The 18913-nt window shown below is 38.2% G+C and overlaps 1 protein-coding gene across 1 annotated transcript; it reads left to right on the top strand.

Annotated features, from left to right (window-relative positions):
* Window positions 1-1035: 1035 nt before the first annotated feature.
* LOC110903963 (ABC transporter B family member 15) lies at window positions 1036-12780 on the top strand. The gene is made up of 7 exons (XM_022149765.2): window positions 1036-1389; window positions 1478-1532; window positions 1758-1936; window positions 3831-4288; window positions 4428-4968; window positions 10241-11140; window positions 11215-12780. Exons 1-7 carry the CDS (start codon window positions 1171-1173, stop codon window positions 12604-12606), a joined length of 3744 nt encoding a protein of 1247 aa, XP_022005457.1. The 5' UTR covers window positions 1036-1170; the 3' UTR covers window positions 12607-12780.
* Window positions 12781-18913: the final 6133 nt, after the last annotated feature.

Genomic DNA, 18913 nt, shown 5'->3' with positions numbered 1-18913 from the left:
AAATTGAAGAACTTGATCTCAAATTAAAACCATTTTTGATCCTCCAATAAAGAGCTGGCCAGATACACAGAGTGCTGAAATCACAGCGAAAATCACCGGACAACAAGCTTCGAAAACCAACCAATCACAGCGAAAATCACCGGAGGAAGTGGAGGCGGTACCGGCGGAGAACGGTGGCGCCAAAGACGACGGCGTATTGTGGTGGCGGAGGAAGTGGAGGTGGTGGCGGAGGAGGTGTCGGCTGGGAGTAGTTGCTAGGGTTTGGATTTTGTTTTGAAGAGCTGAAGAAAAAGACCCTTGAAACCCTTGAAGAGCCTTGAAGATGTGAGTCCACATCTGCTTGAGGAAGAGGTGTTGAAGACGTTTTTTAATGAAAGCACTTCCAGAAAACAAACACACTGCAGACTCAAACGTCTGCACGTGGTCTGTGTGGGGCAGACATAAGAGGTTATGAAGTACTTTTGATAAAAAAAACAAACACCCCCTTAATCTACAAATACAAAAATAACACGTGTAACACAAATCTTATATAATATTATTATTCTGATTTGATAATACCTAACTCAAAATATCAATCTACCACTTATCGCCTGTTGCTTGTGAAATTCAATCTTTACTTGTGTCACTTTAGTGGATTAAACAATAATGGATAGAACCTAGCCTTTTTACAGGGGTGTCAGGTTCTATCCTGAGTTCACCCGAGTTTTCGTCTCACCATGTGCTACGTTAGAGAATGTTCGGTTCTTATGGTGGCACAACGACTGTCAAATGGCAGTCGGCGATATGGTTTCCAGATGGACTCCCAAGCCAAACTCTGAAACCAACGTGAGTCTGGTTAAGACAACATAGTCTTTGTATCCTTCTTATAATTAGGGGTTTTTAATGGGTTTTTTAGAAGCATTTGTATCCTTCTTATAATTAGGAGCCTTTGTATTTGACTCTAATCAATTTTTTCACATTAGAAATATAAATTTAAAAATAAACGGAATCAGCCTGGCAGGCATTGATGACGAGTGAGTTGAGTTTACTAATTTCGTTATAGCAAAAAAACAAAACATATTTGAATTAAATATTTCAAGTTGCATCTGACGAGTGAGCTGTGGCAGATTTATAAATGCACATAAACATTGTTCCTCCCACTTACCATAAACTCAAATCTGTTGTGTGAAAATGAATAAGCATAAGAAGGATACAAGTAATGGGTCATTCCGGTCGCTTTTCATGCATGTAGATAGTGCCGACATGTTTCTGATGGCTGTTGGGCTTATCGGTGCCATCGGCGATGGAATGGGGCTTCCAGTTACGCTGTTGTTCACCACCACCACGATGAACAGCATTGGAGGCAGTTCTTCTGTATCAGCAGACGTCTACATAGACAAAATAAACAAGGTTAATATTAAATATACATTAATAAATCAACCTAGTATATCTTGATCAAGAAATCAATCTAAATGCCGTTTTAATTTCTTGCTTACAGAATGCTGTTTATCTTTGTTACTTGGCTATTGTGAAGTGTGTTGCATGTTTTCTTGGTATGTCTTGCTTGATTGTTTTATTAATTAAAGCAGGTTACATTACAATCCATACAGTGGCGGAGATTGACCAAAAGTCCCGGGGATCCTTTATAATTTTATACTTTTTGGACGAAAAATCGAAAATTCTACACTTTTAACCGAAATATTGGGGGACCCCAGGTATCAACTAAGCTACGCCACTGAATCCATATATTTGTAATCTGATGAGGAATATTGTTGCAGAGGGGTATTGCTGGTCAAGAACATCAGAAAGGCAGGCATCAAGATTGAGGTTGACTTATTTGAAAGCAGTTTTAAGGCAAGACGTGGCCTATTTTGATTTGAATGTTACAAGCACAGCTGATATCATTACCAGTGTCTCAAGTGACAGCCTCATCATTCAAGAATTCATCAGTGAAAAGGTACTAGCTATTGGACACGAATAATTATATTTAACTGATCGATGTTGATATATTATTATTTTACGTGGTTGAGTTGTACTACGTAAGAGGTTCACAACCAACCAAACTCCGTAGAAAACGGAGGTAACATGCATGATGCACGAGATATCTATGTTTAGGGTGAAGGGGGTGCTCACCTAATAGGTGAGTCCCCTCTCTTACGCCAAACTAATCCCCGTGTGCCACGTCAACTCTCCTCTTAAACTCCCCTAACACCCCAATTTGATGGCGCCACTCCCCTCTTAGGTGAATTGGGTTTTTTTTTTTTAAAAAAAAAAAAAAAAAAAGAAAAGCTGTGATTGGTCACTCCCTCTCTCTCTCCTCCCTCTCTCTTCGGTGAGCCGCCACCGGCTTCCCTCCTTCTCTCCTCCCCGATTTCCTTTACCGAAGTGTTGGCGGTGTCTTACCGCCTTCCATCTCTCCTCCCCGATTCGGTTTACCGAAGACGCCCCGAAGGGCCTTAGAGTTTAGTGTAACGGTTAAAGTTGCGAATTTACTACTAGGTTTTAGGTGATAAAATTAAAAAAGGGTTGGTCCGGAAGAGATCTTAAGTCAAAGGACTAAGCGAGTAAAATAATAATTAAATGTATTTAATTATTATTTGAATTATCTTCGTATTAGATTTGATTAGTGTCTAATTGTTTAGAGATAAGTATAAGTAAGAATAGGATCATGTACCCAAATTTAACAAGTGGTATCAGAGCCACGGTTTTGAGCGTCGGCTCTGGAGAAAGGGAGCAGCACCTCACGGGGCTACGACGGTGGTGAACGACGAAAAGAAAGGATGAGAGACGTCGGATGGTAAATCGGTGAAAGATTCTGTGAAATATTGTATGCGTTAATAGTTCGTCCATATTGGTTGTTATGTTCGAACCAGAGTCCGTTGAAAACAAACCACTGCATTATCAACGTGTGAATACTTGTAACTAACATGCGAATTTGGGTTCCAATAACAACATGCGAAATTGTAGTTTTATTTCAACATGCAAATTGGGTTTTTATTTGAACATGCGAATTGTATTTTTTTTAACGTGCGAGCTTTCGTTTTTATAATATGTGAACTTGCCGTCGCGTACACGTCGTACGTTAAGGCATTTTGTACGATACACTTTATGTATATATATGTGTGTGTGTGTGTAATGTATAAAAGAATTTTAAACAACTTTCGGGCCCTGGGTGCGTGGTCGCCACCCAACCCGCCCAGGACCTGCCCTGCTAGGTTTGCTATCGAGCACCTAAGTTGCTACACTCATCTTAATTTGCTACCAACCTTCATAGTTGTTATCTATGAGCTAAAACAGTAAAATGACACTTTAGATTAAAAAAATAATCCAAATACATTGTAGACGTTTAATGTAATTTATTTTGCTGTATAATGCCTTGTAGAGTTGTTTCTAACTTTTTTCACGGTACATTTGCTTCTTAGTTAAAAATATACACTACACGTCACACAAAATACAAAAGTGTTTGAGTTGTGGTTTTCAACTTCTATTACTATTCATTCTTCAAAGTACCTTTTCGATTGCTAGTCTTCCCGGACTTTACACATTCCTTTAGCTGTTATACCCACGAAAAGAAACCAGTTTTGTTGTATGACTCCAAATTTGATTCAAGGGATCCGTATTGAACTTGAATCCTTAACTTATTTATTTCAGTTGTAATTTACTGTAATAAAAAGTTTTATTTATTTTATACATTCTTTCCACGGCAAAAAATGAATTTGTTAGAAAAAGCTAACCAATCAACACGGTAACATTATTATTTTATACAACAAACGACTCATACACTAGCTCAGTATTCTAATTTTCATGGAGGCTATATATATGGTCAATTTTATAGTGAAACAAAAATGCAGGTGCCCATGTTTGTGGCGAATGCGACAAGTTTTGTTGGGGCGTATATTGTGTCCTTTATTTTGCTATGGAGGCTAGCGATTGTTGGGCTGCCATTTATCCTAATTTTGGTTATACCTGGTTTGATTTCGGGAAGGATTCTGTTGAGGTTATCAAGAAAGATTAGGGAGGAGTATAATAAGGCTGATGCGGTGGCAGAACAGGCGATTACTTCCGTAAGGACAGTTTATTCTTTTGTTGGCGAAAATAAGACCATTAAAGACTACTCTGATGCTCTCGAAGGTACATTGAAGTTGGGTTTAAAGCAGGGGTTGGCTAAAGGACTCGCGATTAGTAGCAATGGTGTGACTTACGCGGTATGGGCCTTCTTGTGTTGGTATGGTAGTAGACAAGTGATGTACCATGGAGCTAGAGGAGGAACTGTGTGGTCAGTTGGAGTAGGAATCGCCATTGGCGGGCTGTAAGTTTGTTCTTTTCGTTTTGGCATTCCATCAATCAGTTGTCTTTAAAAATCCCCATGATCTTATGGTCTACTTGCATCGGTGAAAATAAATTGTTGCTAAAAAGCTGTTTGTTAAAATTGAAATGAATTATGACAGGTCACTTGGTTCTGCAATGTCTAACGTGAAGTACTTTTCCGATGCCATGGCTGCCAGCAAACGTATACAAGAAGTGATCGAAAGAGTTCCAGCTATTGATTCAGAGAATATGGAAGGGGAGGTAATACAACAAGTCTATGGGGAAGTTGAGTTTAAGAATGTAAAGTTTGCATACCCATCAAGGCCCGAATCGGTGATATTTGAAGCTTTTAACTTAATAGTTCCGGCTAGGAAGACAGTGGCTTTGGTGGGTGGGAGTGGGTCGGGTAAATCGACGGTGATCGCATTGCTGCAGAGATTTTATGATCCTCAAGGAGGAGAGATTTGTGTGGATGGGGTGAGGATTGATAAGCTTCAACTAAAATGGCTGAGATCACAAATGGGGTTGGTGAGTCAAGAGCCTGCTCTATTTGCTACCACCATAAAAGAAAACATACTTTTTGGTAAGGAGGATGCCACCATGGAAGAAGTCATTGAAGCCGCAAAAGCTTCAAATGCCCATAACTTCATCTCTCAGTTGCCCCAGGCCTATGACACTCAGGTACATTTTCCATTTTCTAAAACCAAAAATATCAAAAAAAAAAAAAAACGATATTGTATTAATAATCACATATTCGGATACTTTGGATTAAATATACCTTAACAATTCCAATTTATTTTTTTACATTATTATTATTATTATTATTATTATTATTATTATTATTATTATTATTCAAATATAATGTTAGAAATTAAATTTATAGTGAATTTGTAAATAAAGAAAAATTACACATGTATAAGTCGGTAATTTACACATGTGTAAAAAGTCTAATAAGAGTGATTTTGAGAGAAAAAATAAACTATTTGATGTTGTCATCTTTTTATGTTGTATTTTAATTACAATGAGTTTGTATTAAAAAAAATTGGTTTTGATTGATTTTTTCATTCTTCTCATGGTTCTCGCAATATTTAGCGTTCTCAAAATAACTCTCCAATATATATATATATATATATATATATATATATATATATATATATATATATATATATATAGGGGGCTGCTAGAATGAGAACCACCCCGAGTTGTAAGAACCGCGAGAACCACATAATCCGGGTCGCCGTTTACCACGATTTTTTTTTACAACTAGATGTGTAAATTATAAACACATCCGTAAAAAAAAAAAATTAAACGCCCCCCCCCCGAGGGGGCGTTTAATTTTTTTTTTACGGATGTGTTTATAATCTACACATCTAGTTGTAAAAAAAAAAAATCATGGTAAACGGCGACCCGGATGGTGTGGTTCTCGCGGTTCTTACAACTCGGGGTGGTTCTCATTCTAGCGGCTCCCTATATATATATATATATATATAGGGAAAGCGTAAAATGAGTTGAGTTATGAGAACTAGACGTTCCCAAAGATTTTTCTAAAAAAAATTGTTCTAAAAAATATTAAAAAAATCACTTGTTCTAGAAAAAATAAAAATAAAAAAATGTCGCATGCAAAAGATTACATTAGATGTAAAAACATTTACAAACAAAATTTACATCAGACGTAAATAAAATTAACATCATGCGTAACTATCGACTCGACAACTGTTTTTGTCCTTTTTATAGATGTATTTATAAAACATTTTCATTTACGTTTGTGCAAAAAATGGTGGCCCAACTCTCGTAGGAAGTGGTAGTGTTTGGTATGCAGGAATGAGAGGTGGAATGGAATGAGTGGTTACGAGGGAATGAAGAAAAGAGTGTTTGGTTGGTCAATGTAATGGAATCACCCATTCCAAAAGTCATTCCATTCCCTCAAAATAATTCAATCCACCCCCATGTTTTTTTCCATTCCATCCCCTCTTGCACCATTTATCAACAACACCACAACCCACGACTTTCGCCACAACCCACCACCACCACCCACCACCGACGCCATCGCCGCCACCCGCCACCACCTCACCCCGACAGCCACCGCCGCCACCGCCACCCACTCGCCACCGTTATCACCCACAGCTGCGACCAACCGCCAACGCCACTCGCCGCCGCTGCCCACCACCATCGTCGACGCCACCACCACCGCCACCACCTTTGTTGCCGCTGCCACCAACCGCCACCTTTGCTGCCACCCACCACCAACGGCTCACCTTGTCGCCACCACCACTCGTCGTCACCGCCGCACCGCCACTCGTTGGCACCACCACTACCCATCGCCGCTGCCGACACCCACCACCGCCACCTATAACCACCCACAATCACTACAACCGACCACCACAACCACTCACCGCTACTTTTATTACTCCGTTTTTCTTGCCTACCGAACAATACACAATAATAATTCATTTCATTCACATGGTAACCAAACAAGACATGGAATGGTAATGATCCATTGCATTCCCTCGTCCATTCCATTACCTCGTCCATTCCATTCCTTCGTTCATTCCATTACTCCATACCAAACGAGTTCTCATGGTTCTCCTATGATGGATCAAATAAAAAGTTGATTTTACCTAAGTATGGTAAAAGACTTATTAACCTTTCATTTTCCATATTAATTGTTAAGATGAAAATGTAGAAAAAAGAGGAGGGTAAGAGATTTTTTTTGGAATAACCTATTTATCGATTTTCTTTTTCCACATGCATATCCCCGCCCAATTTTTTAAACATTCATAAGTTTTCATTATACGACATTATTTTAAAAAAATGCATCATAAAATCGAGCATCTTTTTATCTTTAATTTAAGTACCACATTGATATTTTAAATATGCCAACTAAAAAAATCTAAAAAATGTGTTATATTTCTATGTTGTATAATTTTTTTGTGCTAAATCTTTTGTGCTACATTTTTTGTGTTTGATTTTTGTATTGGTTTTTTTTTACTAGGTTTTTTATGCTAGATATTGAGAAAACAAAAGGCTAATAGTATGTGTTTTAGCACCAAAATGTCATTTTATGCTACTTATAAGGCGTTCCACATGTCATCTTTACAATCCTTCTTATGGGGTGTTTAGTATTGCGTTTTTAAAATAGATTATGCGTTTTCAAAATAGGTTTTGCGTTTTCAAAACTGCGTTTTGAAAAAGCATGTAGGTACATGCTTCTCCAAAACTGCGTTTTAGAGGCAGATAATCACTTTTTATCCAAACACTTTTTTAGATTATGTATGTTTTACAAACGCAATAATCAAATAATCACCTCAAAACGTAATCCCAAACACCCTCTTAGCCTATTTAGGCCAAACACACTTTTTAGTGGATCTCACCCTATATGGTAGGGTTCAACTACAAAGTTCGAAACTTTTAAAAAGTGTAAGAAATTATTCGAAACTCCTAAAAGGTGTAAGAAGTTTATGTATGCATTATGTTTTAACACTTAGGTATGGTATCACATAGAAAAACACCAAATGTAACAATTTAAAACATAATGAAACATATGCTTGGCATGAAATTTAAAACACGCTGATTAACCTTCTTGGCATTGTGTTTTAATTCCAATACCTAGAATACATTTTATTGTGTTTTAAATTGTTACGTTTTGTGTTTTTCTTTGCAATGCCATATCAAAAGAATCTGAACACCATGCCTACAATTTAAAACTAATGCCTATAATTTAAAACTTAAAAAAAATATAGGAACAACTAATAAAAAAATAAAGATTTAGGTTTTTTCTCGTGCTTCTCGCACTAAAACTCTCTTTAGAAATTAACCTCACCTTATATATATCGTCTGTGAGTCTCCTAAAACTAGGAAGTCGCAGGAAAGGTATCAAATGGACTCCAATTAAAGTCATTCTGGCGCACTGGAACCGTCTCGTAGAACTTTAGGATTTTCAGATTTTAGGTTTTCTCTTTTGGCGGGCGTGGACGGTGGGTGATGGTGGTGGGTGGTGGACGTGGACAGCGGTGGTAGACAGTGGTGGGTGGTGGACGTGGACGGTGGGTGGTGTGGGTTGTTCTGTGGTACCCTCTACAGAACTTAAAAGATCTTAAAAGTGGCTGGACTAAGTCAGCACCAAGAAGAGCTCGCGTGGACGTTTTTTAATGAAACGTATTCAAAAAAACAAACAGTCTGCGATGACATGTTGTGTGCGTGGTCTGCACAACACATATAGAAGAGCCTGTATAGATTTTTTTAGTAAAACATACACCACCAAAGAATTTTTTTTCTACAAAGTGTGAAAACATTTTGTAGAATGGTATTAAAAAATTCATAAATGTTTTTAATTTTTAAGCACTATACCATGCACAAAAATTTTCTCACACTTCTCAGGAAAAAATGTTTTTTAAGCCAAAACACCTCATTTTCCATTTGTTTATCAACTGTTACGGTTTTTTGTTAGTTTCTTAATTACCTGTAAGAATTAATAACAACATTCGAATAACAAAATTATGTCATAAATACTAAAATTGAATTAAATAACAAAATTATGTTATAAATACCCAAATTTTCAAATACCAAAAATGTCCCTAGTAGGTGCCTTAATTAAGTAAAATACTAATTCTTCTCTAAAAAGTTATATTATAATGTAGTGTACACACATTAGGGGTGAGATCCAATAAAAATGGTTTTCTGTGATAAGCATAGAAATAACTAGTACATTATTATTACTAATACAGTAATTACACTACAACAATTAAAGCAAAGTAATAAAAAATTCTCAAGCTCAATACTCTAGACTAAGAATAATTACTATACTGTTAGCATAATTACTCCAATTATGTGTATGCTTAGACTAGACGGTATGGGGGACGGCCAAGAGCCGTCAAGCCCCAGCGTCGCCCTAGAACACCGCCCCCCTATGGGCCGGTGCGTCTTCACCAGCGGATCCCAGACGATCTCGCCGTCCCTCTCCAACACACACACACACACACACACACCTATACATACATACATATATATACATAAAGCGGCTCATCCCCCACCTTCTAGGTCCATCCCCTTTAGGCCCATCGTCACACCCGCTTACGTGGCGGTCCATCCCCTTGGGGATGACCCTCACTATACCTTCCAGTCTTAGCGCATACATTAAATCTGTTTGAATTTGATCCTGATACTATGGGAAACACCAAAAAAGTGAGAAACAACAAAAAAAAGTAGTGAACCCAGGAGCCATGCATTTAGATCCTGATGCTATGGGGAACACCAAAAAAGTAAGAAACACCAAAAAAGTAGTGAACCCAATAGCCATGCATTTAACATGTTATATCATAAAAATTCAATCTAACATGCTAAAGAATATTTTTTTCCAATTTTTTTTGGAGTTTTGGCATATGAAGATGTTTAGAAGCTGTTCAAATAAAAAAAAAAAGTCATTTTTGTAAAAAAAAAAAAAAAATTACCCTTTTCTCGGTGTTTTTAGGCATTTTTTTAGTTTTAATTTTTTTTATTCAAATGGCTTCTACATGTATTTATATGCAAAAACTCGGATTTTTTTTAAAAAAAATAATTTTTAACATGTTAAATTGAAATGCTTATGATATATTTTACATGTTAAATACGTGGTTTCTCGATTTTTCATTTTTTGATGTTCCCCATTGAACCCAACACTATACGTGTAAAACAATTATCAAACTCATTTAATCATATTTACACATGTGTTGTATGGGTTATATATACATATATGAATGGACAATCAAACTATTTTTTCATATTTCTTTTTAATTTTTTTTCCTAACACATTATGTTATATATACACATAAATGAACAATCAAACTAATTTGTTTATATTTTCTTAATTTTGTTGTATTTACCTTACAAATGTGATGTTTAATATATAAGAGAGCAATCAAAATAAAATTTCATCGTTCTTTATTTTGGTTATGCTTATATTTGTTGTAATAAATAGGTTGGGGAAAGAGGAGTTCAAATGTCGGGTGGGCAAAAGCAAAGAATTGCAATTGCTCGTGCAATAATCAAGTCACCTCGTATTCTTCTGTTGGACGAGGCAACAAGTGCACTTGACTCGGAATCCGAACGAATTGTTCAGGAGGCACTTGACCAAGCGACAATAGGTCGAACCACCATCGTCATAGCTCATCGTCTATCCACAATTAGAAATGCAGATGTGATATATGTAGTCCAAAACGGTCATGTGGTCGAGTTTGGCTCCCATGATGACCTCATTCAGCTTGAAAACGGTTTCTACACATCACTTATCCGCATTCAAGAAACCAAGAAAATCAATGAAACCCCTAGCCCTTACCCATCTGGCACTTCATATATCTCCTCAACATTTGATGTCCACAACATAAGCAGTCATAGGCAGCCAATGGTGAGTCGGTCAAACTCGGTAGCCTCTGTCAATTATACTGGAGAGGACATGAACTTTACCTTGCAGGATAACCAAGAAGTTCTAGTTTTGTCCTACAAAAGGCTGATAGAAATGAACAGTCCTGAATGGAAGCAGGCATTATTTGGAAGTGTGGGTGCAACTCTATCCGGTGCAGTCCAACCAATATTTTCATTCTCAATTGGGTCAATGATATCAGTTTATTTCTTGACAGATCATGATGAGATCAAGCAAAAAACAATGATTTATACATTATGTATCGTAGCTTTAGCAGTTTTCTCGATAGTAAGCAATGTCATTCAACATTACAATTTTGCAGCCATGGGAGAATATTTAACCAAGAGGGTCCGAGAAAGGGTGTTGTCAAAGATACTCACCTTTGAAATTGGGTGGTTTGATCAGGATGAAAATTCAAGTGGAGCTATTTGTTCGAGACTCGCTACCGATGCCAATATGGTATGGTTTACATTCAATTGATCTTTCAATTAATTACGGGACAATTAGTATGCCAATAGTGATTTAATTTGTAGGTGCGATCTTTGGTCGGTGATCGATGCTCACTTCTAATTCAGACATTGTCTACACTAACGGTTTCCTTCACAATGGGATTGGTGATTGCGTGGAAACTGGCATTGGTTCTAATAGTGGTTCAGCCATTGATAATCATATGCTTCTATTACAAACACGTTATGTTAAAGAACATGTCACAAAAAGCCATGAAATCACAAGAGGAAAGCACCAAGCTTGCATCCGAAGCTGTCTCTAATTTGCGTACAGTCACGGCATTCTCATCTCAAACACGAATCCTCAAAATGCTTTTAGGGACCCAAAAGGCACCAATGCGCGAAAGCATCCGACAAGCTTGGTATGCGGGATTCGGGCTTGGGTTTTCTCAAAGCCTTATTAGTTTTGTTTGGGCTCTAGGCTTTTGGTATGGAGGGATATTAATTAGTAGCGGTCATGTTGGTGCAAAAGCATTTTTGCAAACATTTTTGATATTGGTAAACACGGGTAGGGTAATCGCGGAAGCTGGAACCATGACAAATGATCTAGCCAAAGGATTTGATGGAGTGCAGTCAGTATTCACGGTATTAGACCGTAAAACCTTGATAGATCCAACAAACCCTTATGGTATGAAGCCCGATGTCATTATAGGCCATGTAGAGATATGTGATGTTCACTTTTCTTACCCTACTCGGCCTAATATAAGTATCTTTAATGGGTTTTCCATCAGTTTCGAAGCTGGAAAGTCAACTGCTTTGGTCGGACAAAGTGGATCGGGGAAATCAACGATAATCGGGTTAATCCAACGTTTTTACGACCCAACGAAAGGCCTTGTCAAAGTTGATGGAAAAGATATAAAGTCATACCATTTACGAACACTAAGGAAATTTATCGCACTCGTGAGCCAAGACCCCATGTTGTTCGCTAGTACTATACGTGAAAACATCATATATGGTGTTTCCATGGACGTTAGTGAATCAGAGATTGTTGCGGCTGCCAAAGTAGCCAATGCTCATGATTTTATAACGGCTTTGAAAGATGGGTATGATACTTGTTGCGGTAATCAAGGGGTTCAACTCTCTGGGGGACAAAAACAACGCATTGCAATAGCGCGTGCAATATTAAAAAGCCCCAAGATTTTGTTACTAGATGAAGCGACCAGTGCACTTGATAGTCGGTCAGAAAACATAGTGCAAGATGCACTTGAGCGAATGATGGTGGGGCGGACTAGCATAGTGGTGGCACATCGATTAAGTACCATACAAAGTTGTGACACCATTGCGGTTTTGGAAAAAGGGAAGGTGGTTGAAAAAGGGTCGCATGGTTCATTACTAGCGAAAGGGCCATCTGGAGGTTACTACTCCTTGGTTAATCCTCGAGAGCCTAATACCATTAACCACATGCTAGATGAAACATGATGGGATCTCTCTTGGTATACTGCATGTAAGTGTTGGAAGTAACAGAAGAATTATATGTATTTTCTTTACCTTTTCAACAGAAAAATTATGACATAATCACTTGTTATTATACAATATTTAAGTTTTTAGTGTTCACACAAGTTTATATCACACAACTTATGAATATTATATACATATATGTGTGTTAGTTGGGAATAATGCGTATCTGGTTTAATTTATAAAATCCAAATTTGTAATAGTAATAACTAGGTTATTGCCCGTGTAAAACGCGGGTTTCAACCAAAAAATGATTATAAATTTCCAAAAATCTCTTTGTAAACGACGTTAGCAGTTTCATTGGTTGGTTTTCCTTCGTCATCGAATAAATCATAATTGTATAAAAAAATACAAACACAGTGCCATATTACATAAGTTAGTGACAAAGTGGAAATACAATTTAAAGATAGTCGAGTCCATTTAAATATGCATATCCTTGAGTTGCTAAAATCTTTCCTTAAGTAAATTGAGTCCCTTCTAAAAAAAGAACCAACCAAAAGTTATAAGGATAGTCTTTTTAATTATGGAACAATTATAGTACATCCTACAAACAATTATAAAAGATGTAGCCATGACTTGCTCATTTGATGTAACTGATGTATGATTCATCCATATAGTCATATTTATATACATAAAGACTTCATAGAACAGAACCTTTGATTTCATATTAAACGATGTTTTCTCAAAAAAAAAAAAAATAAATAAATAAACTCTTAAATAAATATCTATCATATTAAACAAACTATCTTGAATCATTCTACTGATAAAAACTTGTTTGCCACCAGGGCAAACCATCTCTGCTGGAGTATCACCATAAAATGTGTTTGGATTAAGCCTTGCTTCATCCATTGTCTCAAAAAAGTGAGGATTACACATACAAAACCTAAACTTCTCATTGTTTTTATAATACTTAGAAGTATATATAGGGGGTCGTTGTAGCTTCCGCTAAAAGGAGGCCAACATACACATCGGATAACAAAAAAAAAAAAAAAACTATAATAGTAATAATACTCCCATCAGCGATCCAGTTATGGCACTTCCTTATGAGATATTTTCTCATGTTGATGCATGTGCATCAGCCAAGGAAATATAGGATAAGTTAGAGAATCTTTATGAAGGTGGAGAAAGAATGAAAAAAACAAAAGAACAAAATGTGTTTCTAACTATTAATACTTTAAAAGTCATGGTAATGAAACTCTGTCATAAACATATAACCGTTTTTCAAATATTTTGAATGATTTGAAACTTTTGGGATTGAAAAATCAAACGATGAGAAAAAACACAAAATTCTTAAGAACATTATGTGACAACTCGAATTTCTAAGATCTTATTTCGTATTTATTGCACGTTCATGTAATTGCACAATTGATTTCCATGAAATTATATACGTTTTGATTGTTTGATTGTGCATAGTTGGTTGTTATTTGATGAACTTGTCAAATGTGTAAACTTGGTGGTGAAATTGTGTAATTATTTGGAATGGTGCACTATTGTAAAATATAGTACTTGAGGGTGTAGAGGGCAATTAGTGAAATTCTAGTAACACTTAACCCTAATCCCCTCCCTAATCATTCACTAATCACTTTCACCAAAACCAAAGAACGTACTCTCATTTCTTGGGCTCTAGCAATCATCACCATCATCATCACCAAGATAATCATCACGAGTTTGATCACTCTACTCCTCTAGAATCATTCAAGGTAATTGTTTAATCATTGTTAATGATTTGTGCTTGATTGTTTATTGAATTCTTGATTCTTGTGTTCTTGGAAAACCCTAGTTTCTCATGTGATATTCTGTGATTTAATCCTGGATAGTTGAGATTACGATGATGATTAGATGCATGCTTGATAGGTTAACATTGTGGTGATTGTTGTGGTTTAACATCGATTGAATGAACTTGTGATTTGCCGTCATATGTTTTGATTTAGGGTTTGTTGAATGAAAAACGTAACTGTTCTGATCCTATTGAATTCTGTGCAAATTGAAATTCACGCATGATAGTCTGAGTTATGTTAATATGTAATGCCTGAGTTTAATTGAATTGTAGAGGTCCGAATATAATTGATTTGTCTAGTCCGAGTTTAATGGATCAAAATGGTCCGAACATAATGTTCAATTGATGGTCCGAATATAAATTTCATAATGGTCCGAACATAATGGTAATTGATTTGGTCCGAATATAATAACTTGTCTTGGCCCGAATATAATCAATTGTAATGGTCCGAGTTTATTGATTGGACCGAGTTTAAATATTGGTCCGAGTATAAATGACTACCTTGGTCCGAGTTTAATAGCCTGTTCATGGTCCGAGTTTAATCTTCAAATGTTGGTCCGAGTTTAATCTTCAAATGTTGGTCCGAGTTTAATAGCTTGTCTATGGTCCGAGTTTAATAGGATGTCATTGGGCCCGAGTTTAATTAATGGACTCAAGGGTCCGAACTTCTTGAAGCTTTGCCTGATCTTTGAATGCTTATGACATATGATCTGAGTTGTTTGTATCTGTTAAACTGTTAAGTGCTTAACACTATCAAATTGGTAAACACTGTGTAGTATGTTAACGGAACAAATCTGTGCATGTAAATTCTAATAACTCTGATCAACGCTGTAACACAACTGCTAACGAATAACTAGGTCAAAGCAAACTGAGAAAACTCTTGATATAGGACTTGAATTGCATGAATGTGATTAGTTGCTTACGTGTACTATGATGTTACGTGCGTATTGTTTCGAACATGAACTGATATTATACGTGCACACGATAGGACTTGATTGAAATACTTGTGAGTGCATAACATAGCATACCGAGCAAACCAAGGTGAGTTCACACTCTTACCAAGGCATGGGATTCCCGGGGTGTTGGGAATGGGATTGAAAGGTTGATTAGATACACTATTGACACTATGACTAGACTACCACATTACTATCCTCGGACGTGAAGGATACTTATACTGATCACTATCCTCGGATGTGAAGGATACTTATACTGATCACTATCCTCGGTTGTGAAGGATACCTATAGTTACGAGTAGTCTAGTGGTTATACAACGTGGAACACCACCACCAATAACGTGGAACACCACCACCAATAACGTGGAACACCACCACCAATAACGTGGAACACCACCACCAATAACGTGGAACACCACCACCAATAACGTGGAACACCACCATCAATAGAACATACAAACGGCCCAGTAGAGCCACCTGTTACAAACGAACTTACTATTACGCATTTACTTTCTGTGAACTCGCTCAACTAGTTTGTTGATCATTCTGTTACATGCCTTGCAGATCGTTAGGTACTTGGAGCTTGCACTGGAGAAGCGGGTCGTTGTGGACAAGGATCGTGGCTTTTCTGTTGAGCTATTATGACACTTAAAACTGTTAACTACTACTGGTTTATTTACTATGCTTCCGCTACATTTTGAAACGATGATTTGTTTGATCACCTTTTGTATTGAATGGATGGTTTTCAGTTATTTTACTTAATATTAAATGCATGTTCAATATGATTTGTTTGATCACCTTTTGTATTGAATGGATGGTTTTCAGTTATTTTACTTAATATTAAATGCATGTTCAATATGATTGGTGGCTTGATCCTGGTCAGTCACGCTCTCAAGCGGTGATACTCCGCAGGTGGATTTTGGGGGTGTGACAGATTGGTATCAGAGCCATTGGTTATAGAGAACTCGGTTTTAATATGGAAAAACGTTTTATTAAAACCAGACTATAACCAGAACAGTGCTCTCAACGATCCACAACGACGCTTCGCTCCACGTGCAAGACTCAACTTCTTAGGTAATAAGGTTTATGTTTATTGCCTACATGCTAGAATTTGCATAGAACTTTGCTCGTAGTATGCTTACATTACCTTGCTCACAACTTGACATTGCATGAGAATACTTATGTGCTTACACTCTTCTGTCATCGCACTATTCGCGAACCTTTCTCACTTATGTTGCCTTTGATGTGAAGATCAATGGCCGCACGAATTACCATGACTCAAGCCCAGCTAGAGGCTCTCGTTGCTGCGGCAGTTGCAGCTGCACAAGCAGGTAGTGTACCCTGCAGTATAGACACTAGGATCCTTAGATCCTACATTAATTCTTGTACTTAACTTTGCCCTATTCATACACAATAGGTCAACCCGCTCAGCAACAACCTGGGTGCACATTCAAGAATTTCATGGACTGTCGTCCTAGCTCGTTCAGTGGCACGGAGGGGGCAGTTGGACTCCTCCACTGGTTTGAAAAGCTCGAGTCGGTTTTCGAAATGTGTGAATGCCCTGAGGCTCGCAGGGTGAAGTTCGCCACTGGCACACTTGAAGGGATTGCGCTCACTTGGTGGAACGCACAAGTGCAGATCTTAGGGTTGGCAGCTGCTAACGCCACACCCTGGAATGATTTCAAAGAACTGATCAAGAGGGAATACTGCACTAGAGAAGACATTCACAAGTTGGAGGACGAGTTGTATAACTTGAAAATGGTTGGTTCGGAAATCGAAGCTTACACCAAGAGATCAAATGAGTTGGCTGTGTTATGTCCAACTATGGTGGACCCTCCATACAAGCGTATTGAGTTGTATCTCAAAGGTTTGGCACCAGAAATACAGAGCCACGTTACCTCAGCTAACCTCAACAACATCCAGGAAATCCAGCGTCTCGCTCATCGCATCACCGATCAGGCAGTGGATCAGAACAAACTGCCAAAGCGTATTAGTGCTACTGCTACCACTACTGCTTCTACTACACTTGCTACTCCCAGTGAAAGTAAGAGAAAATGGGATGGGGATTCTAGCAAGGGATCAGCTTCAGTGCAGTCGCAAGCTCAACAGCGAAAGACAGACAGTTACCAGAGTCCAAGTCAGCACTCCTCAGGCAGCCACAGACAGGGAGGGTATCGAGGAAACCTTCCAAAGTGTAACACCTGCAACAAACATCACAGTGGCCAGTGTAATAAGGTTCGTTGTCAAAGATGCCTCAAGATGGGTCACGAGGCTAAAGATTGTAGAAGCGCTCGTCCTGCAAACCAGAATCAGCAGCAACCCCAGGCACAGCAGAATCAGCAGCAGGGTAACAAAGGGTGTTTTCAGTGCGGTGCAGAGGGTCACTTCAAAAGGCATTGCCCTCAGTTGAACAGGAACCAGAATAACAACAATCACAACAACAATCAGGGCAACGGGAACAATAACAACAACAACGGGGGAAACAACAACAACAACGGCAATGAAGCTCGTGGTCGTGCTTTTGTGTTGGGTCGAGGAGATGCAGTGAATGATCCCAATGTGGTTATGGGTAAGTTTCTTCTCGACGATATTTATGTTACTGTCTTATTTGATTCGGGTGCTGATACAAGCTATATGTCATTGAAAATGAGTAAATTATTAAAACGTACACCAACACCTCTAGACACCAAACACGTCGTAGAACTAGCCAATGGTAAAAGTGTAGAAGCCGCACAGGTAGTCAAGGGTTGTAGTATTGTTCTAGCGGGTCAGACTTTCTTGATTGATCTCATACCCATAGTTTTGGGTAGTTTCGACGTCGTCATCGGTATGGATTGGTTATCCCAACATCACGCGGAGATCTTATGCAAGGAAAAAGTTATTCGTATTCCTCGCTCCAGTCAAGAACCTCTCGAAGTACAAGGTGACAAGAGTGGTGCTGTGGTTGGCATCATCTCTTTCTTAAAGGCGCAGAAATGTTTACGAAAGGGACATACTGCCATTCTGGCACTTGTCACTGACGCATCAGCAAAGGAAAAGAAGCTGGAGGATATACCAGTTGTGCGTGATTTTCCTCAAGTGTTTCCTGAAGATTTACCTGGTTTACCTCCTCATCGTCAAGTCGAGTTTCAGATTGAGTTAGCTCCTGGAGCAGCACCAATAGCCCGCGCACCGTATCGTTTAGCTCCGACCGAACTGGAAGAACTGTCGAAGCAGCTACAAGAGCTCTTGGAAAAGGGCTTTATTCGTCCAAGCTCTTCGCCTTGGGGAGCTCCAGTGTTATTTGTGAAGAAGAAAGACGGTACGTTCAGGATGTGTATCGACTACCGTGAACTCAATAAGGTGACGGTGAAGAATCGTTATCCTCTTCCGCGCATAGATGACCTATTCGACCAGTTGCAAGGGTCGTGTTACTATTCCAAGATTGATTTAAGGTCAGGGTATCATCAGCTGAGAGTCCGGGATGAGGACGTCTCCAAAACCGCTTTCAGAACTCGCTACGGTCATTACGAGTTTCTTGTCATGCCATTCGGGCTTACGA

Source organism: Helianthus annuus, chromosome 14, assembly GCF_002127325.2.
Source record: "Helianthus annuus cultivar XRQ/B chromosome 14, HanXRQr2.0-SUNRISE, whole genome shotgun sequence".
Taxonomy (NCBI): domain Eukaryota; kingdom Viridiplantae; phylum Streptophyta; class Magnoliopsida; order Asterales; family Asteraceae; genus Helianthus; species Helianthus annuus.
This window is presented reverse-complemented; position numbering and strand designations above follow the sequence as displayed.